General features: G+C 36.6%; 1 protein-coding gene across 1 annotated transcript; it reads left to right on the forward strand.

Annotated features, from left to right (window-relative positions):
* The first annotated feature begins 4,444 nt into the window (after window positions 1–4,444).
* ARF4 (ARF GTPase 4) lies at window positions 4,445–21,833 on the forward strand. The gene is made up of 6 exons (XM_068559332.1): window positions 4,445–4,802; window positions 11,984–12,064; window positions 12,514–12,623; window positions 17,387–17,458; window positions 18,982–19,107; window positions 20,873–21,833. The coding sequence occupies exons 1-6, from the start codon at window positions 4,736–4,738 to the stop codon at window positions 20,957–20,959; spliced, it is 543 nt and encodes a 180-aa protein (XP_068415433.1). The 5' UTR covers window positions 4,445–4,735; the 3' UTR covers window positions 20,960–21,833.
* The last annotated feature ends 1,186 nt before the right edge of the window (window positions 21,834–23,019 follow it).

Consider the following 23,019-nt stretch of genomic DNA (forward strand, 5'->3'; position numbering starts at 1 on the left):
TGGCCAAATTTCGAATCCTAAAGTTATCAAATCCTTTCAAATATATTGTCAGGTTTCATCCAGGACAAACTATTTCTGGTGGTATTCAATAACCACATCAATTTTAATTTTTGTTTCCCCTTGGCTGTTTAAGGAAATACATAGCAGTTTGCCAGAAAATCCCTCAGAGAGTCATCAACTCTGGGACGGACCCATATGAGGCCATTTAAGTTGATGCTGAAGAATTTACATAGGGTTTTTGAGGATAGTTTTTTCCAGTGTCCCAGTTGATTGAAATTGAGACATCATTTTGGGGGCCAATGTTTTGATGAGGAAGCCTAGGAGGGTATAATGGGTTAGACTTAGTTATTGTTTTAGATACCTTTTGTACCTGATTTTTCATTAGCCTTTTACGACAAGTATTTCAAAGAGGCTATCTGGGAATTTCAAAATCTTTTGGAGGCTTCTTCACACTAATTAAAATAGGTATTCCATTCTGTTTGTTCCATATGGGAACCCTTGCTTTTAAGTATACTTAAAAGAGAAAAAAAAAAAAAAAAGGCAGTAGTACCATGGTTAAGGGTGTTGACATGAGAAGAAATGGGTTCTTATCCCAGTTCTTACTAGCTGTGATACCTTGGGCAGGTTACTTAACCTCTCTGACTCTGATTATCCTTATCTTTACAATGGAGACATTTCAGTGGGCCATTATCCTGTTTTGTAACCTCCATTAGCTTCTTGATGTGTAGCAAATCTTAAAGGGAAATCTGAAAAATCTATTCCTGACATCTTCATCTGATTTTTTGGTTTAGGTTTTAGAGGCTAGTGATGGAGATCAGGATTCTTTCCATCTGTTTTGCTTAACTAAGCAGAACATATGGATTATATTTTGGAAGAAGTTATGAGGAAGGGGACCCATTTCATTCGTCTCAAGAAATTTAGAAAATCAATTTAAGAAGACCCTTAGATCAGGTGAACATTGTTTTAAGGAATTCTATAAAAACTCAAAGCAGACATAAAAACTTAAAGGATACAAGAATGTTTTATCTAGCAAGCTTACAAAATGCAATTTTAAGTTATTCAACTGCTAAGCAACTCTTTACATGTATTTCCAGTGAAAAGGAAATTTTCTTCTCAAAAAGGGAGATATAGTCTATAATTCCGTTTAAGTCAAATTCTGGGAAAATATGTGGATCTCTCAGGTAATTGCATAGACTTTCAGTTATTACAAAATCAAATAGCATTTTGTTGCACACCAGAAATTAATAAGTTGCTTTTAAAGAGTTTAAAAATCTGAGTGCAAAAATCAGTTGCTTACCCTTTGCATTTCCCTGTTCTTCAAATGTTGTATATTTAATTGAAATTTAATTTCACCTTGCTTAAGAATGTTATTATTGGAACATTTGGAAATTTAAAAAAAAGTGGGGGGCAGAATAAACCCACTGTAATCTGTGAAGTGGCTTTACCTTATCCACCTGAGTAAACAAGGTTTTGGTTTTGATTGCTCAGGGTCACTCCTGAGAAATGACAGTTTCTGAAGGGTAGTTCTACCAAACGTAGTTTTACTCAGTAGGCCTTCAACAATATAAAGCTTACTCTTTTTGAAACTTCGCAGGTTTTTACTTATTCAACCCCATCCTGCAGAATGCACCAGCTGGAATAAGCAACTACAGAATCGCCTAGGATAGCACTATTAGGAAAAGAAATTAAATCTTTATCCTGGCAATGGGTCTAATAACTGTCTTCATTTATTACTGTCATAAATTCATAAAATTGCAGCAAAGCAAAAGCAAAATTGGAATGTCTGGACTAGTGACCAGTGAGGAAAAGAAACAAAGGAGTATTTAAATATTTGTTTTGGGAATTCCATGGCCATCCAGTGGTTAGGACTCCACGCTTTCACTGCCGAGGGCATGGATTCAATCCCTGGTCAGGGAACTAAGATCCCACAAGCTGCATGGCCAAAAAAATATATTTATTTATTTTAAATGATGTTTCCAGTTTTCTCCATTACAGTGCTGTAATGAACATTGAACATCTTACAAGTATCACGTAGGAAACTTGAGGGAAATTTTGGTACCATAAATTATTGAAAGTGGAATTTTGATCAAAGAAATTCATGTTTTACAATTTGATAGATCAGTTAAATAAGTTATCTTACATGCATACAATGAAATGCAACCCTTAAAAAGAATGAGTTAAATCTGTTAAGTACTGATATTTTAACATGGCCACAGTATATTAGTAAATTGAAAAAGGAGTTGCTTAGCAGTATAAAATCCCATTAATATTTATATAGGGATGTTAATATTTCAGAGAGTAAAATCTGGAAGAATAAATGTCAAACAGTGGTGAACTTAGTCATTGAATTAAAAGATTATTTTTTAAATTACATAAGTGCATGAATAAATTCATCTTGTAAAAATAAATTAATACAGATTCACAGACACTTGTACTCAAATGTTCAAACAGTTTTATTCATAGAAGTCCAAAACTTCAAACAACCCAAATGGGCCATCAATTGATGAATGGATAAAGAAACTAGTATATCCATACAATGGAATATTACTCAGCAATAAAAAACAAAGTATTGGTACATGCTATAACATGGATGAATCTCAAAATCATTCTGCTAGGAGAAAGAGGCCACACACAGAAGACTGACTACATACTGTAGTATTCTATTTACATGTAATTTTGGAAAGGGCAAGTCTATAGTGACAGCACATCAGTGGTTGGCCAGCAGCTTGAAGTGAGGGAAGAGGACGACTACAAAGGAGTATGAGAGAACTTTTGGGGGTAATATAAATGATTAATATCATGATTATGGTGTTGGCTACACTACTGTATACATTTGTTAAAATTCATAGAATTGTACACTTCGAATTGGTGAATTTTGTTGCATGTAAATGATATCTCAATAAAGCGGATTTTTAAAAGTATAGATAAAGCTCTTTTGACTACCGCCCCCAAACTAGGTTCCCTCACTCTGGGGAAGGTGCCCTCCTCGCTCCACACAGGTTAGATAGGTAACCAGTAACTATCATTACTGCAGATTCTACTTGAAAGTTATTGTTCTGCATTCACACACACACACACACACACACACACCCCACCCCGGGTGAAATCTACATTTTTATATTCCTTCACGGTACTTACTCATTATTTGGCGTTTTTTCAGTAACTGTATCTCGGAGATGTTTTCATTAGAATTTATAGTTCTACATCCCTTTAACTCCTGAGAGTATTCTCAGGAATAGTAACGGATACACCATAGTTTATTCAGCTATCCCTCTATCATTCAACCGTGTGTGAGTTTCGCGGTGTGCCAAGCCCAGCGAACACAACGTAATATAAAAACGGGCTAGAGGCCGGCCTTCTAGAGTTTTCAGACAAGTGGGAGAGGGGAAGAGGTTGTCAATAGTAATATTAAATGTGAAATCATAACTGTGAAGAGCAGTTATGATTTTTTTGAGCCTGAGTAATTTAGTTAGGAGGTCAAGAATGTATTTTCCCAGGGAGTTAAACTCTAAACAGATCTGAAAGGTGGGTGAGCATGACTTAACCAGCATAAGGGTGTTGGTCGGGGGTGCTACTAATCCTAAACTGCACCAACAGTATGGAGGAAGTATGTAGGAGGCGAAGATTGTGGGGAACTTACGGATATACGTGTAGATATGTGTATTTTAAACAAGATGTATACCTTGTTTTGTAGTCAGGAAAACACTAAGATTGTAAATATTTTTTAAGTGAGGAGGCTTTCCACTTTCTTAACATCGGGAATAAATCTTCCATGCTTCTTCTGGGAGAGAATACAAGAAAAGCCTTCCCCGTTGGCTTCTCTTAAAAAGCTTCAATAGTCCACGAAAATGTCTCGGAGTTCTCTTGTTTTGACAAAAGATTAGGGATCTTCAGTATGACCTGGCGTGGGGGCGGAGGTGTTTAGGCCTAGCTTCATATTGGGTTGCTACAGCCTCTTCCCCTGCACGTCGGCTTTTAACAAGTTATCTCTTGGGAAAGCAGGGCCCGTTTTCCCCCCTCCATTAGAGCAAGTGTGTGGTCCCATGCGTGAACCACGTACCTTCGTAGAGCAGGAAATCCCCAACGCGCGTTCCCTTGAAGAGGACGCGCGCAAAGGGCGGAAAGAACAGAGGTTCACTACCTAACCCATAATGCACAGCCCGCCTTTCCGGAAGCAAGGAATACAACCGCCAGGATGCATTTCTCTGCGCAGAAACGTCCCTCCTTGAGTCTGATTGGACGTGACGAAGCGAGGCAGTGTGGGACTGTGTCCATCGCCCTTTACACAGGGGCTAACTGGCCTCTCCCAGCTCCAGGAGCCACGTCCGGGGGGTGACGCCGGCCAGCGGCGCACGTCAGCGAAGATGGCCAATTCCCCTGGTGCGCAGGCGCAGTGGTTCAGGCAGCGCCGGAAGCGCAGGGGGATGGGGCGGCGGTGACGCGATTCTGTCCGCGTTGGAGGGGCCGGGCCGCTGCCGGAGTCGCCGCGGCTGCCGCGTGACGTGGCACAGCCGAAGATTTAACACCAGAGCCGGAGCTGCCCCGCCAGTCGTCAAGCAGGTCATCACCCCGCTAATTCCTGTCCCGGAGGGCAGCTCCGTCCTACACACCGGCTGGCGAGCCGTCCCTGCGGCCCTCAGCTCCTCTTTCCTCCCTGAGTTTGCCGGGAGCGTGAAAGGCTCGGGGTCGCGCCAAACCCCTTCTGCTCCTGCCCATCGCAAGTGCCACTACCGCCATGGGCCTCACCATCTCCTCCCTCTTCTCCCGTCTCTTCGGCAAGAAGCAGATGCGCATTTTGATGGGTGAGTCAGGGGCCGAGGGACGAGGCCAGGCCCTGGTGGGGCGGCCAAATCTCCACGCTTGGGGCTGCCTCGGGGCCTGTTTTTTTTCCCCCCCCCGGCAGCTGTGGTGGGGGAGGGGCGGCGAGCTGGGGGTCGGGAGGAATTCTTAAGGGGGAACAATGGGGCGAAGGGTGGCGGTCGCCCCAGATCTGTCGAAGAGGCTGGAACGGGGCCGCGGGCAAGGTTTCCTCCTTCTGGGTTTGGCTTTCTCTTCGTGGTCTTATTGAAAGCCCGACACAGTTGGGCGGAGATGTGAGAGTAGCGAACTGTCGGATCTTGCCGAACCCGAAAGACACTGGCGAGGCCCATTCTGTGAGTACGGTCTGGCTCCCCTCTTCCCCGGGTGTGGGCAGCGGTCGGGAGGGAGGCCGAGCGATTCCAGCCTTCCTCCTCCCCCTTTCTGCCCCGTGTACACACTGTGCACACTCCAATGGTGTGTGAGCGAGCGGTCGCCGAGAGCCCGGAGCCGGCCGGAGCAGGAAGTGACCGGGCCCAGTGCGGTGGCAGGGGAGCACCCACGGTTTCAGGAGAGTCCGGAGTCCTCAGCGCTCACTTCGCTAAACTTTGCTTCGCTCAGGGTTCCGCCTCATATTTTTTTCTTTTCCTTATTAATGTCCCTGAAAACCGAGTTTATCATGAATGTTTCTTTTGGCCACTCTCAAGGGCTAAATATATTTGGTTTACTCTCTTTGGTTTTCAAACTATGTAATTTTTATCTAGCTGGCTAAAGTTTAATGAAAAAAAAAAAGCTTAGAAACTAATTTTTTTAAGCCGGGGACAAATTTTCAGTAAGTGAACATCTTGACGCATAATTTTAGGGAGGCCTTGTTAAGCAGTAATTACAAGGGTGTTTTTTAAAATTCTTATGGAAAGTGGACTTTTTAAAAATTACTTTTTAGGGTCGGTTTTCCGCTCTGCTGAGGGAGAAGGGGCTTGTCACTTGATGTAAGCAACGCCTCCCCCATAGTACTGTGAGTAGTCTTTACATCACAGCTAAGCTCCATGGACCTAAATAATGCTATAATGAGCCTCGCTAACTTTAAACATTGAATTTTGTTGGTTCATTAGCTTGTTTTCTAGAGAAGTGCAGTGGGGGGAGGTTTTATTTGAAAGTTTCCCAAAGCAAGGTTCCGTAATATTTTAAGGTATATGAAGATTAAGGGTGTGCACATTTGTTTCTTTTTTCACTTTCTTATTGCAACTTATTCACAATCCATGAAACAGTTGTTGATAATTCATTCACAAAGATAAATCAAAATGTTTTCTCTTTCAAAGTTTGTCAGATTTCAATTATGAAAAAGAATTATTTTAGCAGGGTAAGCATATTATTTACGCTTTAAAAGTACCTGAAAATCGACCGTCTAAAAAAGGATCTGAAGTCACTGGGAGAACTTTGGACTGTGCTAAATGAATTTCCAGCCTGTTCCTTAAAGAGATTAACTAGTACATGGTTCTGTTCCTGGAAGTGTAGTGTGTTATATTTGAAATGTAATATGTAATATTTTACTTAAGATTTTTTGTAAATAATTTGTTGTTTCTCATTCCACTAGTTTTTTGTGATGGCTGACAGTTTCAGAGGGAGAAGAAAGGTAGAATTATATACACTATAAGCACTTTCATATATTTTCTATATTAGGGAAGCATTTCTTCCCCTTATTCCCCAGAAATGATTGATAGAAAATGGAAGAAGGAAAGTAACTTTGTGCATTTGTGCAGGGAATAGAAGTCATGGTTTGAAATTATTCATTCACGTTAAATGTTTTATTACTCAGGTTTGCTATTTTTGTTTTGCACTTTAACTCAGGATAATTAGGTTTCCTTGATTAAAAACAGTTTAGTCACAAGGTCACCTTTTATGGTAGCTCATCAAAGGAAATATAACCATATGGGGAATATGTGTATGGATAGTGAAATAGGTGATTCGGAGGTTTGATCATTCTTAGGTTTTTATATCTAGCTTTATGAGTGATAGCATATATAATAGATCACTCCTAATGTGTCTGCCCCTATCCTAGTTTAGAATTACCAATTAATGATTGTTTTTTCCATATTAATTTTCTCTGACAGGCATGTGTTCTTCCTTTTCCTTTGTATGGCTTAGGTAAAATTCATGCTTTTTTGAGTCAGTGACCATTTTAAAATGTTGTTGAAAGATAGAAGTTAGCTACTGAATCTGGTTTGCCAAATTACTGTTGGAGAAGTTTTAAATTTTATTTGTACACACTTTCCTAAAAGTTAAAGTAATTTTAAAAGGTGTTTGAAGTTGCAGCTTATGTTAACTAATTAAAAAAATTTTTTTTTTTTGGCCGTGCTGTGAGGCATGCGGGATCTTAGTTCCCCGACCAGGGGTCAAACCCGCGTCCCTTGTGTTGGAAGCATGGAGTCTTAACCACTGGACCGCCAGGGAATTCCCTAATTAAAAAATTTAAAATCAACACAGTGTATCAAATGTAACATCACTTAAACTATAGATTGACAGAAATTTTGTAGTTTTTGTAGTTTTACAGAAAAAAATCTTGTAAATGATATTATTGAGCTTAAATTCAAAGATGACCAGTTTTCACCTTAGATTTCTCATGTAGTCCGTCATTATCCTGTTTTAAGTCTGATCTCCATATCTGTGATGAGATGTAATTTTGGTAAATGACTCCCCAAATTTTGTTTATATTTGAAACAATATGTTCTATAGAGGAATTATTAATTCTCCTCTCTTTGAACTTGCAAGTTCTTGCCTGTTGAAAAGCTGAGGAAGTATTGCTTTCGAAAAGATTGCTAATACCAGTGTAGTTTTGTGTTGTCTTTCATGTGACTGTGGCTTTTTGGGACCAGAGAGGTTCCGGAGGAAAGGATCTTTTGCCAATTTGAAAAATACTAACAATATTTTAAAGTGAGTGGTGTCTCATACTTTTTTCCTAGCATATTTTATAAATACATTTACTATTTAATTTTAAATTTTTGGTCCTGATTCTAAAAATAATGTCCTTTTTGTTAAATTTAGAAAACATGAAAAAGAATAAAGTGATAATTTCTTATCATTCTACCATTCCACTATTAATATTTGTTATATTTACTCTCAGCCTTTAAGAGGAGGTTTTTATTTCTCCAAAATTGTAGTCCTTTTTGACTTAGTTCATGATGACCATCTTCTTAGGTCATTAGTTGAAAACTTAGTTGCCAGCCTTTAAAAAAGGGGGCGGGTCTTCTGATTAGTTATGTGATATAGGGAAACAATAGAAAAGGCAAAAATCCTTAGCTTCATGCCATTAGAGGTTGATACAGCCACCCTTAGGTGTACCCTCCTGCATTGTTGTAAAGTATGACTATCAGAGACTGATAATTTGCTGTTAATTAACACATTGATCAAAGTGCTGATATTCCTGACCTGTTAGGTAGAAGCAAAACTCAAGGTCATTATAGTTTTTCTGTACATCTGGTAGCCTCAGTTTCAGTTTTGATGGTCAAACCTCTGAGGAATTAGGTAAAATATTAAGATAGTGTGTGTCCACCAAAAAAACCTAAGGGCAGGATGGCAATATATGAATACTACTTGAGAGCTCTGGCATCAGACCTAGGATTGTTTGTTTTTAATTTTTAAAAAATTGAGATGTAATTCACATACTATTCCTTAAAAGTGTACAGTTCAGTGGTTTTTAGTATATTCATAAAGTTGTGTAACCATTACCACTGTCCCCCTCCCCGGTACCACATGGCTTGTGGGATGTCAGTTCCCCGACAGGGGATCCACCTGGATCACAGGGCAGTGAAAGCCCGTAATCCTAACCACTAGGCTACCAGGGAACTCCCACCACTGTCTTAATTCTAGAACATTTTCGTCAGCCCAGAAAGAAACCCCACACACGTTAGCAGTCACTCCCCTCCTCACCCCTCCCTCTTGCAACCACTTTTCTGCTTTCTGTTTCTGTGGGCTTGTTTATTCAGGATATTTCATATAACAGAATCATACAATATATGGCCTTTAGTGTCTAGCTTCTTTCACTTAGCGTGTTTTCAAGATTCATCCATATTATAACATGTATCAGTATTTCATTCCTTTTTATGGCTGAATAGTAATTCTGTTGTATGGATATATTCCACATTTTGTTTATCATTCATCAGTTGATGGAAATGTAGTGTAGTGGTTTCCACTTTTTGGTTCTTATGAATTATGCTGCTATGAACATTCATGAAGAGTTTTTATGTGGGCATATGTTTTTAATTCTCTTGGGTAGATAAGCTAGGAATAGGGTTGTTGGGTCATTGTTAACTATGTTTAACACATTGAGGAACTGACAGACTTTCTCAGAGCAGCTACACCATTTTACATTCCCACAGCTATGTATGGATCTAATTTCTCCAAAAGACCTAGGGTTTTAAAATCTGTTTTACTACTCCTGTGATTCTGGGGATGTTTCTGAACCTCAGATTTTGCATCTGAAAAATGGAGAGTTATTGTGAGAATTAAATTACAAAATATATGGAATCACCTAGTATTGTGTTTGGAACACAATAAGCACTCAATTTTTAATTATTGAAAAATTATTATGAAGTTTTTTTCAAGTTTCCTTGTAGAAAATTTGAAAGATAAACAAAACATGAAGAAAAATATCCTAACTGAAACTTAACTGAAAATATACTTTTTTCTTCTCAGTCTTTTTCTTTTCTGTGTTTGGTTTTTTCCCCAAGATGAGATAATTGGAATCTAATTTTTAAACTTAAAATATAAGTATTTCTTGCTGCCATAATTTGGTAGACATACTTTTTAATGATCGGCAAAGATTTTGGGGAAAGTTTTGCTGCTTTTAACACTTTGGTCAAAGTGCAGGTCCAGTCAAGGAGAACAAGTAATTCCAGTATATCTTTCAAAACAGTGACTTGTTTATGAGGGTGAGAGGGAGGGGAGGACATTACTGGACTGTACAGATTAGAGTCTTATCTTGGCTACTTGAGAATTGGTTATAGTTTCATTTTGTGGAGAAATTTCATTGCCAAATATTGCAACATTAAGGAAATACATACTTAAGAAATCACTAAAGGGGTACAGAATTGTTAGACCAACATGTTTTTGAGTGAGGAACTATATAATGAGTGATGATATACATTAATTTGTGCATCTTAAATCTCACAATAGAAATACCTTAAAAAAAAACTTCTGGTTTGCATTTATACAACACTTTTATTTATTTATTTATTTATTTATTTATTTACTTACTTACTTACTTACTTATGGCTAAGTTGGGTCTTCGTTGCTGCTCACGGGCTTTTTCTAGTTGCGGCGAGCGGGGGCTACTCTTCGTTGTGGTACGCAGGCTTCTCATTGTGGTGGCTTCTCTTGTTGTGGAGCGTGGGCTTCAGTAGTTGTGACTTGTGGGCTAAGTAGTCGTGGCGCACGGGCTTAGTTGCTCCACGGCATGTGAGATCTTCCTGCACCAGGGCTCGAACCTGTGTCCCCTGCATTGGCAGGCGGATTCTTAAGCACTGCGCCACCAGGGAAGCCCTACGTTGTTTTTAAACTAAGGTCTGAGGTCAAGTTGGACCACCAATGAGGACTGGTGTGTACCATAGTTCTCAAAACTTAATGCAAGTGTTTTTTCTAATCATTATTTTAGTTTCAGTTCTTCCTACCTGGGCTAATGGTATTTGGACTTAGCTAAAGGTGAATTTTGCTTTATTTTAAAATTTGATCAAAATCTCCTGAGGAAGACTTAGGCTCTCAAGACACTTAGCTTTTTCTAACAATGAAAAGATCCTGTTTTTCACCTCCTCATATTCTGTATTTTTATTGAAGATGCCAAACTCTAAGGTAGCTACTTTTGTTTCTTTGTATATTTTTTAGAATTATGTTTTCTGATATGTTTACTCTTCTGTTCCGTAGTTAAAGCATAAAACAGTTCCTGTTAACAGTTGGTTTTTCTTATGCCCATGAGTGAGGGGGCTGCTCGTTCTGACTAGTAAGTGTCATAGTATTTTGGACAGAATAAACAATCTCAGTATGAAGCAGTGGGGAACAGAGTTTGATTAGAGGATAGAGTAAGAAAGCATAAAATGCCTGAGTCTCCAGGGAGATCTTTTTTTTTTTAAGCATGGGTTTCCTGTGCTAAGTCATGCTCTGATATAAATACTAAACAACAACAAAAAAACTATCCTTAAAAAACAAACAAACCAAAAAAACACGAAAAACTATCCTTGCTTAAATCAATACTCGGTTGAATCGATTTCAAAATCTGTGGTAGCGTTAATCTAGGTGGCCAAATGTGATATCCTTAGACCAATAATCAGTGAGGTTTTTAGATATTGACCTTCCATTTATGAAGGCTTTAGCAAACAATGTAGAATATGCAGCTTTTCAGAGATTCATAAACATTTAATTTGCTCTTCACCCTCTTCTACACCTTCTTGTTGTAGGATGGATTTTTTTTTTTTTTGGAAACAAGTACATTCCTCCCTACTTATATCTGCCTGCCTCAAAGGAATTATTTTAAGAATTTAGACATTATATTGGAGATGAATATGACAAGGCCTTCTTTACAACCCAAATTAACCAGTCTTTTGTTATCATTTCGGCACATTTAATGTTGAAATGGATTTAGGTAGGGGTAAAATTGGCCTCATCTTCCTTTCTTACATATATATTTTTTCCCCTAGCATCAAGACCTTTTACCTAAAATTTGCTTGTTATATTAAAAGAAATTGAGTTTTTGAATCTTAAAGATAGTTCTTAATTTGTTCTTATGTGTTCTCTGATTCAACTTATAATGTGTGTTTTTAAAAATGGTAGTAGGTCATAGAATTAATGAGGACTTGAATTGGAAGAGATCTTAGATTACTTGATTTGGTCCCCTTATTTTATAGCTGATTTCTCTGGCCTCTTTCCTAAAGTGATTTGTTTAAAGCCATTCAGCTATTGTGTGGCAAAGCAGATCTTGAGATTAGACCTTGTGCTGTCTCTCTAGGTCTAAAAAGAAAAATGGAAAGGCTTTTGTAGGAGGTGTTGCCTTTGGGAATCAGAAATGAGGTGATTTCATTTCTAACTCATTTGTGCCTTGACCACTCAGCTTTTGCTTTCAAAATAAAAATTTGTTGTAAAATTGTTTCTTAGTGTGTGCTTTTGGTCTAGATTTAAAATCTGAAATGTCTTTTTCTAGTTGGGTTGGATGCTGCTGGCAAGACGACCATTCTGTATAAACTGAAGTTAGGAGAGATAGTCACCACCATTCCTACCATTGGTAAGAAAGTTTACAGTGATTTTAATTTATATCATAATAATGTATTATAAAGTGAAATAGAATATAGTTTAATTCTGACTATTTTTTTTCAGAGTAGTTTTTGGTTCACAGAAAAATTGAAAGGAAACTACAGAGATTTCCCATATATCCACTCCCCCAACACGTGCATAGCCTCCTCCATTGTCAGCATCACTCAGTAGATGAACCTACATTGACACATCGTAATCACCCAAAGTCCATATACCTTAGGGTTGTCCTACATTCTTTGGGTTTGGACAAATATACAATGACATATAGCCATCATTGTAACTGTCTTGGGTATTTACGTTTGTTGATTATCTATTAGGACTTAAAAAAAAAGCAATTCTGGGAGAATTCCACAATAAAGGGGTTTATTTTCTGAATGACATTGTGCACAGCAAACTTTTTTTTTTTTTTTTCCTCTATAGGTTTTAATGTGGAAACAGTAGAATATAAGAACATTTGTTTCACAGTATGGGATGTTGGTGGTCAAGATAAAATTAGGCCTCTCTGGAGGCATTACTTCCAAAATACCCAGGTAAGTTAGGAATGCTATACATTTTTATAACTTTTCTTTATATGTTTCATGCTCCAAAATTTATGTTAATATATACTGTTTACTTGGATATTGGTGTTTACTCCATGAGTTGGCATTCTTCTTATCACTACTTCCATGTTCTTCAGTGGACTGTCTCATTCATGCCTTTGTAGGCTAAATTACCTAGGGTGGAAGAGTTACATAATTATCATAGTAATATTTTGGAAGATGGGGTGGGGTGGTTCTCAGGGTTGAATTAGATGTTTCATCAGTAGTTCTATTGGTTTCATTCTTAGTTTAGGAAGTAAGATCTGTATAACTTTCTGTCATTGTAGTTTTAAATGAATGTAATACAATTAATAGCCCTTCATTTCACCCAGTTAAGTGTTTACTTTATTAAAATACATTAAGAAAAAATAAGGTAGACCTGCTCTGTTGATCTGTACATGATTTTTATATTATCATGTAGTATGTATAATGCTGGCATGGTAGCGACCTTAGTGATCCTGTAGAGCAGGCATTCTCAAATTTGACTGCACATTAAAATTACCTGGGGAGTTTTAAAAGTCCCAAAGTCCTGATCATAACACCTGACCACTTGAATCAGAATCTCTGGGGATATAAACTAGACATCAGTAGTGTTTCTCAGATGTTAATCTGCATATGAATCACCTGGGTATTTGTTAAAATACAGATCAATTCAGTGGGACCTGGCTGAGTAAGGCCTGAGATTCTTCATCTCTAGCAAGTTCTCGGGTGGTGGTGCTGATGTTGCTGGTTTGGGACCTTACTTTGAATAGCAAGGCTCTAGTACAGGGTTTTTCAACAGCAGCAGTGTTGACATTTCAGACTGGTTAATTCTTTGTCATTGAGTGAGGGGAGGGCTCTCCTTTGCATTGTAGGATGCTTAGCAGCATTCTTGGCCTTTACACACTAGTTGCCAGTAGTAGTCTCCCCCACCCAATCCAGTTGCAACAACCAAAAATGTCTCCATGTATTGCAAAATATTTCCTGGGGACAAAATTGCTCCCTCTTGAGAACTACTGTGGTAGTCTAACTCTTATATATGAGTAAACTGAAGCTTGGAATGACTTAATTAAGAGTGGAGAGCTGGTTCTTGTTTTACATTTTTTATTCAAGTAGGTCCCAACTCTGGTGTTTTCTACCACATGAGAGGTTTCTTATTATTTTTTGTTTACTACTGGAGTTGATAAAATTTTTTAAAAATAATGTATGATGTTAGAAGCACTTCATATGTTTAAGATGTACAGATGTCATTCTTTTTTTTTTTTATAAATTTGTTTTATTTATTTTTATCTTTGGCTGCGTTGGGTCTTCGTTGCAGTGCGCGGGCTTCTCATTGCAGTGGCTTCTCTTATTGTGGAGCACGGCGCGCAGGCTTCAGTAGTTGTGGCGCACGGGCCCAGCCGCTCCGCGGCATGTGGAATCTGCCCGGGCCAGGGCTCGAACCCACGTCCCCTGCACTGGCAGGCGGACCCCCAACCACTGCGCCACCAGGCAAGCCCCAGATGTCATTCTTGATCTCCAGCTCTTATAACATTGTAGACAAGTGAGGTTTATTGCCACCGGGTGGCAGTGAATACCCTAGGTGAGTGGCTGGAACAACCAGGTTTAAGTAGCATGTCATGTTAAGTAAGTGGCATACTTTTTTATTTAAAAATTAAAATGTTTCTGTTCATTAACATAGCTGTGGTTAGAAAAGATGTTTTGATATGAGTTACATGTTTTTAAAAACTTTACTATGGAAATTTTTGAATGTATACAAATGTAGAGAATAGCATAATAAACTCCCAGTATCTATTGATATTACCCAACTTCAGTTATTAGGATATGGCTAGTATTCTTTAATCGGTACTCCTTTATAATGTATTTCACCTTCTGGATTATTTTAAAGTAAGTCATAGGCATTTCACTTAGGGAACATGCTTTTTAAATACATTTAGTTATGAAGTAAAACTGCTAATCCTAAGCCTGTAATTCTTTTTATTTTATTTTTAAAAATTTTATTGAAGTGTAGTTGGTTTACAGTGTGTTTATTTCTGCTGTACAGCAGAGTGACTCAGTTATACATATATGTATTCTTTTTCATATTCTTTTCCATTATGGTTTATCACAGGACATTGAGTATAGTTCCCTGTGCTATACAGTAGGACCTTGTTTATCCATCCTATGTATACTAGTTTGCATCTGCTAATCCCAACTCCCAATCCTTCCCTCCCGCATTCCTCCTCCCCCTTGGCAACCACAAGTCTGTTCTCTATGTCTGTGAGTCTGTTTCTGTTTTGTAGATATGTTCATTTGTGTCGTATTTTAGATTCCACGTATAAGTGATAATCATATGGTATTTGTCTTTCTCTTTGTGACTTCGCTTAGTAAGATAATCTCTAGGTCCGTCCATGTTGCTGCAGATGGCATTATTTCATTCTTTTTTTATGGCTGAGTAATATTCCATTGTATATATGCACTGCATCTTTATCCATTCATCTGTCGATGGGCATATAGGTTGTTTCCATGTTTTTATCTTTAAGCCTTTAATTCTTGACCAAGGGTAACCCTGCTCTTATCCCTAGACTTGTTTAGAATGCTTTTTAATTTACTTTAACTTGCAATTAGACCCATTCCTGGCCTCTGTGGACCACCTTAGAATCAAAAGTCCAAGTACTTCTGGGACTTCCCTGGCGGTCCAGTGGTTAAGACTTTGCCTTCCAATACAGGGGGTGCGGGTTCATCCCCTGGTCAGGGAGCTAAGATCCCATATGCCTCACGGCCAAGGAACCAAAACATAAAACAGAAGCAATATTGTAGCGAATTCAATAAAGACTTTAAAAATGGTCCAAATTTAAAAACAAAAAAAATCTTAAAACCCCACAGAAATCCAAGTACTTCCTAGGGACTTCAAGGCTGCTGGAGAAAGCTTTACATCAAGGTTGCCTGATGTAATCACAGCTAAGCTATTAAAGCTGTCTTTTGCAGCATTCATGATCAGTTCTTTTAGCTATAAAATTTAAAAGAAACTAATTATTCCATTTAACCATGCTTCTAACTTTTATTAGCAATTCAGGACACAGTGTTTATTATAGTAAATTCCTCTTACCTCATTATATAATTCAAATTATTTTCCTGTTCTAAATATTTGGCCTTTTAAGTAATCTTTTCTTAGAGTAGCTATCTTTAGAATCCTAGCTTTTCTACACTCTTGATTCTGTGCTGTCCCAGGAAGTGAATAACTTAGAATTTATTTCTCAAATAATCCTCCCTCTCAATAATGTTACTTTGGGACTGGCAGTGTTATTTGCATTTTAAAACAATAAAAATGGATTGTTAGTAGTCTAGATAAAATTAGATCCCTTTTAGAGGCCTTACCTCTTCTAGAGAAGTAGGTTCTAAATAGGAGTGGTTTTGGGGCTAGGAGGAAAAGGAGGAGACATTTACTAAACGCCCGTGATATGCTAAGGACAATGCTTGATTCTTTTATACCTCTATGATTATGTTTAAAAATAGGCTTAAAAAATTGGTGGTATTTTATTTTATAGAAGAAGAGGCATGTTCAAGGATTAGGTAATATATATAACTAATAAGCATTGAATTTGGTATCTTCCCACTATGCCACACTAGCTCTGAAAGCACCAAAATTTTTTTCAAAGGATAGGATGTTTAAAATTATGATTTCCTGCAGAGATAAAGGAAATGGGTTTGAAGTTTTTTAGACCAAAAGAAATTATGTCATTTAATGACTGTAGCCTAAAATAATTATTAAGTACCCTGGCAAGCTCAGTACTATGGTAATACTGAGGGGATTAATCCCTCAGTGGATTTAATCTGGTGATTTACACAAATCAGTAGTGGCACAACACAGTTTATGATAAAGTGACAAATGATTAAAAATACTTTAGGGGTCAGGGTTGTGAGGAAAAGAATAATACTTTAGTGTATATACTAAAGAATATACTTTAGTGTAATAGGAATAGATTTTAACAAAGCTATAAAATTAATCTTCCCTGTCTCTCTCTAACTGAAAATTTTATACTTTCCCATTTGAAAGTTTTTGGAAGAGTCTTAATTCAACTAATTCCTTCCCAATTCCACTTCTTTTGTAGTATAAAATTCTAATATTTGAATATCTTTAAGAATGGTTACTACCTTCCTTTTTGTTAAGAATTTCTTATTCGATCAAGTCAGCCTTGAATTTTTCTTAATATATTTTGCTGACGACTTTCTTCTCCTGATTCTAGAGCTGGCAGGCAGCATTCTAGAGCAAGACTCTCTTTTCCTGATGAACTATATAAAAGCTACTGTAGTGCACTCCTTCCGCTTCTTTTTTTAGTTTCATTTTGTGCATGCTTTTGAATAAGGTAATTCAGTTAGTAAATTCATGAATCCTTAGGATCTGTGGATTGTTCTTTTTCCTTTTGTGCCCACTTTGTGGCCATTTTGTTACTTCTACTTACCTGCATTTAAATGTGCAAGGGTAGGGGAAAGGGATAGAATTTATTCTTCTTAGTGTAGTTGAAAAAAGTGATCAGTTGTTAAGAGGTAGACTTTTTTTTTGGAAATAACATTGATAAGTTAAAATCACAAATAGTGCTCAAATCTGTAATGCCCTGTCTTTTCCTTTTTTTTTTTTTTTTTGTAAGGAGACTTTCTTCCTAACATGTTATTAACTCTTGATATGGTTTTGCTGCCTGTATACTTAGGTTTCATATTTAGTGTGTGCTTTAAATTTAACTTTTAATTTATTTCAGGGTCTTATTTTTGTGGTAGATAGCAATGATCGTGAAAGAATTCAGGAAGGAGCAGAAGAGCTGCAGAAAATGGTGAGAATAGTTTTTAAATTTACCATTTCCAAGATGTGTTTTTCTGGGTGACAGTGGTGGTATTAGTGGTTGGTACATTTTAACTGTAATTTGATTACATAAATCAACTTTTTAGAGCTAGAAAGAACCTTGAGGAACTATATATTATCACAGGTTCTTAAGACTGCACATAAAAATCTTCTGTAGAGCTTTTAAAAAAACTCATGGATGAGTAGTTACTTCAGTAAGTTGGGAGGAAGGCCCAGTTTGTTTGTAGAATGCTCCATGCGTGATTTTGATGCATATCTCCGGTTGAGGATGTTTACTTTAGTCCAGTCTTTTATTTTCTAGTTATAAAATCTCCAGTTTTGAAGCTTTTGTGACCTAGGAATCCTGGTTCAAATCCCTTGTTCCCAAGGTCATTGGGTTCAGTTTTCTCTATACTATACCTATAAAATATACTTCAAAATGTTTTGTAATAGCAACCATGATAAAAGAATTCCACCAAAGGCATGTAGCATTTTGTTTGATGGTGGCATTTTGGCCTTGCCAAATATTGGATAAATGTTTTCATATGTTCATACTGTTAAAAATCCTGAGGGGGGAAATTGTTGAGGAACTTTGCTAGAGGAATGTTGTCATGGTTTCAGACTTGTAGGTGTAAAATATTTACTGAAATATTCTCATTCAGTGGTCCTAAGACTGGAGTGCAGTTTGTAAAACCATTGTGCCAGTATGTGTGTAACTGGTGCTTTTTTTGTCTCAGTTAACTATTACCCCTTCTACTCTGTTTTTTTTTTTTTGTAAACAGCTTTATTGAGATATAGGTCACATACCATAACTTCACTCATTTGAAATGTACAAGTCAGTGGTTTCTAGTATACAAAATTGTACAATCATTACAATTGAATTTTAGAACATTTTCATCACCTCCAAAAAGAAATCGTATAACTATTAGCATTTGTTTCCCATTCCTTCCCCCATTCTACCCTGCCCGCATACAATGTGTGGTCTTTTGTTACATTTTAAACTTTTTGTTTCTTTTCACTTAGCATAAGTTTTCAAGTGTTGTGTCATATATGAGTATCTCATTCCCACTGGCTTCTGCTCTTGGTATATTATTCTTGTATTTTGCATGATACTACTAATGCCCTAATCACTATATTGTTTTCCCACTGTCGTTTGATCCAACTGGCTGGAAAGGATAAAAGTCCAAAAAGAATCATCGTCTAGATATGTTTACTACTGAGTACCATAAGATCCTGCCATAAATGTTTATTCCCATGTGTGTTTCTTGTCCTTGCCAATCCTGACCCTCCATGGATGATCATCAAGACTGAATGAATGATTTACCCTAATGGAGTGTAGGATGATTGACTTGGAAAATAGTTTTGCTTTACTTGAGGGTGTATGATTATTGATTTGATGTTTGATAATGTATTTAATGTTGAATAAATGATGTATATACGTAGGAAGCCTGTTTTACTTAGTTTGTTACAATAATTGGATTCCAGTTTGGTAGTTGTTAATGTCTTTATTTTCAGCTTCAGGAAGATGAGTTGCGAGATGCTGTGTTGCTGCTTTTTGCAAACAAACAGGATTTGCCGAATGCTATGGCCATTAGTGAAATGACAGATAAATTAGGTCTTCAGTCTCTTCGTAACAGAACAGTAAGTATTTGGAGTTTCATATTAACCTCCTGACTATTAGATTAATAGGATAATTGTTTAAGCTGATATTTAGTTTAAACATTTATTAGTTAATTGTCCCCTTTGAAATAGATGATGAGCACATCATTTAAAAAACTACAGGGACTTCCCTGGCAGTCCAGTGGTTAAGACTCTGCGTTTCCAATGCAGGGGGCACGGGTTCGATCCCTGGCTGGGGAACTAAGATCCCGCATGCCTGGCAGCACAGCCAAAAACAAAAAACACTACAATAAGAGACTCTTGCTTATATAAAAATGAGCCCTTTCAGGCTTTATTTCAAACCTTTGTAAATGTTGTATTCAACTTTAAAGTACATTGATATCTTCTCCATTTTTAAACTTTTTAATACATATCCTTTAAGGATCCAAAGGTTTTAAATATCTTTATTTCATTTGACTTTTGTTAACATTATCCTCAAAATGATTAGTACTGATAAAGATGTGAATAACTGTACTGTATGAGAATTGTAATAGCTAAAGGTTATTGATAGTCAATTTAAATTTTATCTTTTATATAACTGCAGCAGATATTTTGTAATTGGGTTTTCTTATTGAAACTGCAATATTTAGCAGCCATATTTTAGATAATATTTTATACTGTGTGCGTGGTAGCACTAAGAGCTTGTGGAGGGACCTGTAATTATGATGTTAAACAAGTTTTGAGTTTAAAATTATAAAAAATATCTACTTGCTCTCCAATAGCTTTATCATTTGAGATCAGTGGTTTAAATATTGGCAAAATACAATATACTGTTTTATTTATAAAGATGATATCACAAACTATTATTGTGGTTTGTGTTTTACAGAAGTTTTTCATTAACTTGTCAACAAGATGAAACTGTGGTGTGGCGATAACTGTATACAGTGTTTAAGGTGTCCCAGCCCAGTTTAAGTAAGACAGACTGTAAATGATGCAGTTTTCCATGCTGTGAAGATATGAATTCATGCCTTTTTCCCAGCCTTCTAGGTTATTGGGGTCTTTGGTATTAAAGTAATAATTGGCAGCATATGGTAGACTTGAAGTGACTTTGCAACATTAAAGCAAGGTCTTTATTTTAAGGCAAAATAAAACTGGTCAGTAAAGAAAATTAATAAACCATCCCTGAAAGGTAATTAAATTGCTTTCTAGGTCTTTTTCTTGGTACTTGTAACTTTTCATGGCATTTCATACAGTTACTGAAGATAATATTCATAAACATTTTAAAGATTGGAACTTTGGGGGGTACATGAGACTAAAGACAGTGAAATTCCCGAAAAAGCTTGCCTCTAAAATATCAATAATCCCTACTCTTTCAAAATTTTGCCTCTTCTACTCTGAACTTAGTTTTGTGGGAAACAAGAGCATCATAAGGACCAGGTGGGTAGTTTATTAGTTACTAATCTTCCCATGAATTTTCTTTTCAGATTAAGTAGTAGTTGGTTAAATGTAATGAATGGGTAGTAGTAGCTTTAGACATGAGAGGAGTTTTGTGAGAAGCAAGAGGTAGGAGAACAGTTCTAATCTATACAGTTACTGAGATCATTAAATATAAAATTAATCATTTGTGAAATATGATACTTTTAACACATTTACAACTTTAGTTCCTATGGCTTTATGTATTTTTCCTTTTTCTCTATACATTTATGGCACCTGCTCACTAATACCTCTGGAAAATAATTTTCTGAGTAAGGAATTTTAAACACTGGTTATATTAATCAAGTGTTTTCTTGTTGTCCTTTCTTTACAGTGGTATGTTCAAGCCACTTGTGCTACACAAGGAACCGGTCTGTATGAGGGACTTGACTGGCTGTCAAATGAGCTTTCAAAACGTTAAATGAAACTGGATATCTAACCAAGGACATGTTTGATAGAATTGGTCTAGGCTTGTTACAACAAAATTAGTTTGCATCTTGGTCATTAAACAGTATGTGGGACTGGTTTGGGCAGAATATTACAGCGTTTAAACTTATTTTGTTGCCAATTATTGTTTACCAAGTATAATGTTGCCATTTAGCAATATGCTTGGTTTTAAAGAGATTCTCTTAACTTGGGGAAAAAAAAGTGTCCTCTTTTAATTTTACTTCCCTTAAGCCTAAATGCCTGGACATAGCTAATGTGACACCTTTAAATAAATCCATTTTGAATGTTTTTTTGAGCCCACAACAAATAATGTTTTAAAGTTATCCCCTTGCTACTTTACTGATACCTTTATCATTCCTGGGACAGTCTGCTGATTTAAAAAATGTAGCATTCCATTTGTATTTATTTTTCCCCCTTGCCAAAAAAGATTTTTTAATACTGCTTGTACCAGCCAGGGAAATGCTCCAAAACACTATTCAGATCTTTTGCACTGAGGAACTTATATTTCCCTCCCATTATTAACTCCTGGCTTCCATCAGCCAAGCTTACCTTGGTGTGGTTTGGATTTGATAGCTAATTAGTTCTGTGCTAGTTGCAAAGAGTTCATATTGAGATGATTTTTAATACTCAGCAGATTGTCTTCCTTTATATTGTATCTTTTTATGTTGCATGTTGCTTTTGGTATCAGCCTGACTCTTTTCCCAGTATATGATAGTTCTCCTGATGTTTTATTGTTTGTTGGTGAACATGTCTTCATTAAGAGTTTTGGAAAACTCATCAGACTCAATGAATAAGTTTTCTTCATAACCCATTTGGAATTATTCCTAATAAAATGATAAAACATGTAATGGTGTTTGTTTTTCTTGTCTTGAAGATGTTTGAAATAGATTTTTTAGTTGATTTGCATATATTACATACTGTGAACAATAATACAGATCCCAGTGAGTTTATTTATTGTTTGACTTGGAAATAAAATATGGGTTGCTATCATGTGTGTAACAGAGTGAGGAGCAATTTCAAGAATTTAGTTTTCTTTGATAAAATACCATTTTGATGCTGTACATTTTCTAAAGTCAGATCAAGAGTAAAAAGCTGTAATAAAATGAACTGCTCCCAAAGTATGTATGCATGTGTTTGTTTCACAGCTAACATTCGTTTAAAAAAAATTCAAGTGTTGTTTGTATCTCATAATACATAGACTGTTAGTGATGCTGCTCTCCTATGTAGGAGAACAAAGTTCACAAACACTTTTCTTTTTTAGCTTCACAAATTTCAGCACTTCTGCAGAAAGTGACTAAATCTTTGTCATAGGGTAGTACCTCATGAATTACATGTTAATTTCTTAAGCACTCAACTTGGTAACCTTATGAGTAACTTAGTTTTTGTCTATAACGTTTTATGTATTTCATAAACCTTGCATTTTTATGATTATTAATGGCTTAGATTTAGATAAATTTATGGATTGGAATCTTGTTTTCAAAACCAATACATGCTTGTAAAATAATGTGTATATTTGAATTGTAAACAAAACAAAACAAAATACTAGACAAAGCGAAAAGAATTTAGAATTAAGTAGTTGGTGATTGTGAAACAGGTTACTGGGAGAAAGTGTATGCGAAACTTGTGTTATTTCATTAAGTGCATCTTCTCTAGCCCACCGGATGAATTCTTCCTTCTTCCCTCCGAATAAGAAAGGTCTCATTTCTTGGATAAAACTAAGATAAGGTATATAGTGTGTGTGGTTTTTATGGGGTTCAACTAGGGGATACAAAACTTCAGTGGGTTCAATGATAGGATCATAGTTAAATTACCATTGTTGTATTAATTTAAAAAAAACTAAACCAAGTAAGTCAAAGATGCTTTCATGAACTCTGAAGATAGAATAAAGAGAATCCATATAATCTTACTTTCAAGATACGGCAGCTCTTACTACCATTGTTGGAAATGACTGCATTAGGAATCTAAAATTGCCTAATTTTTGCTAAATGGGTTAAATAAAGATTTGCAAGATTGCTTGTTCTTTTTTATTTTTTA

Source organism: Eschrichtius robustus, chromosome 12 (genome assembly GCF_028021215.1).
Source record: "Eschrichtius robustus isolate mEscRob2 chromosome 12, mEscRob2.pri, whole genome shotgun sequence".
Taxonomy (NCBI): Eukaryota; Metazoa; Chordata; class Mammalia; order Artiodactyla; family Eschrichtiidae; genus Eschrichtius; species Eschrichtius robustus.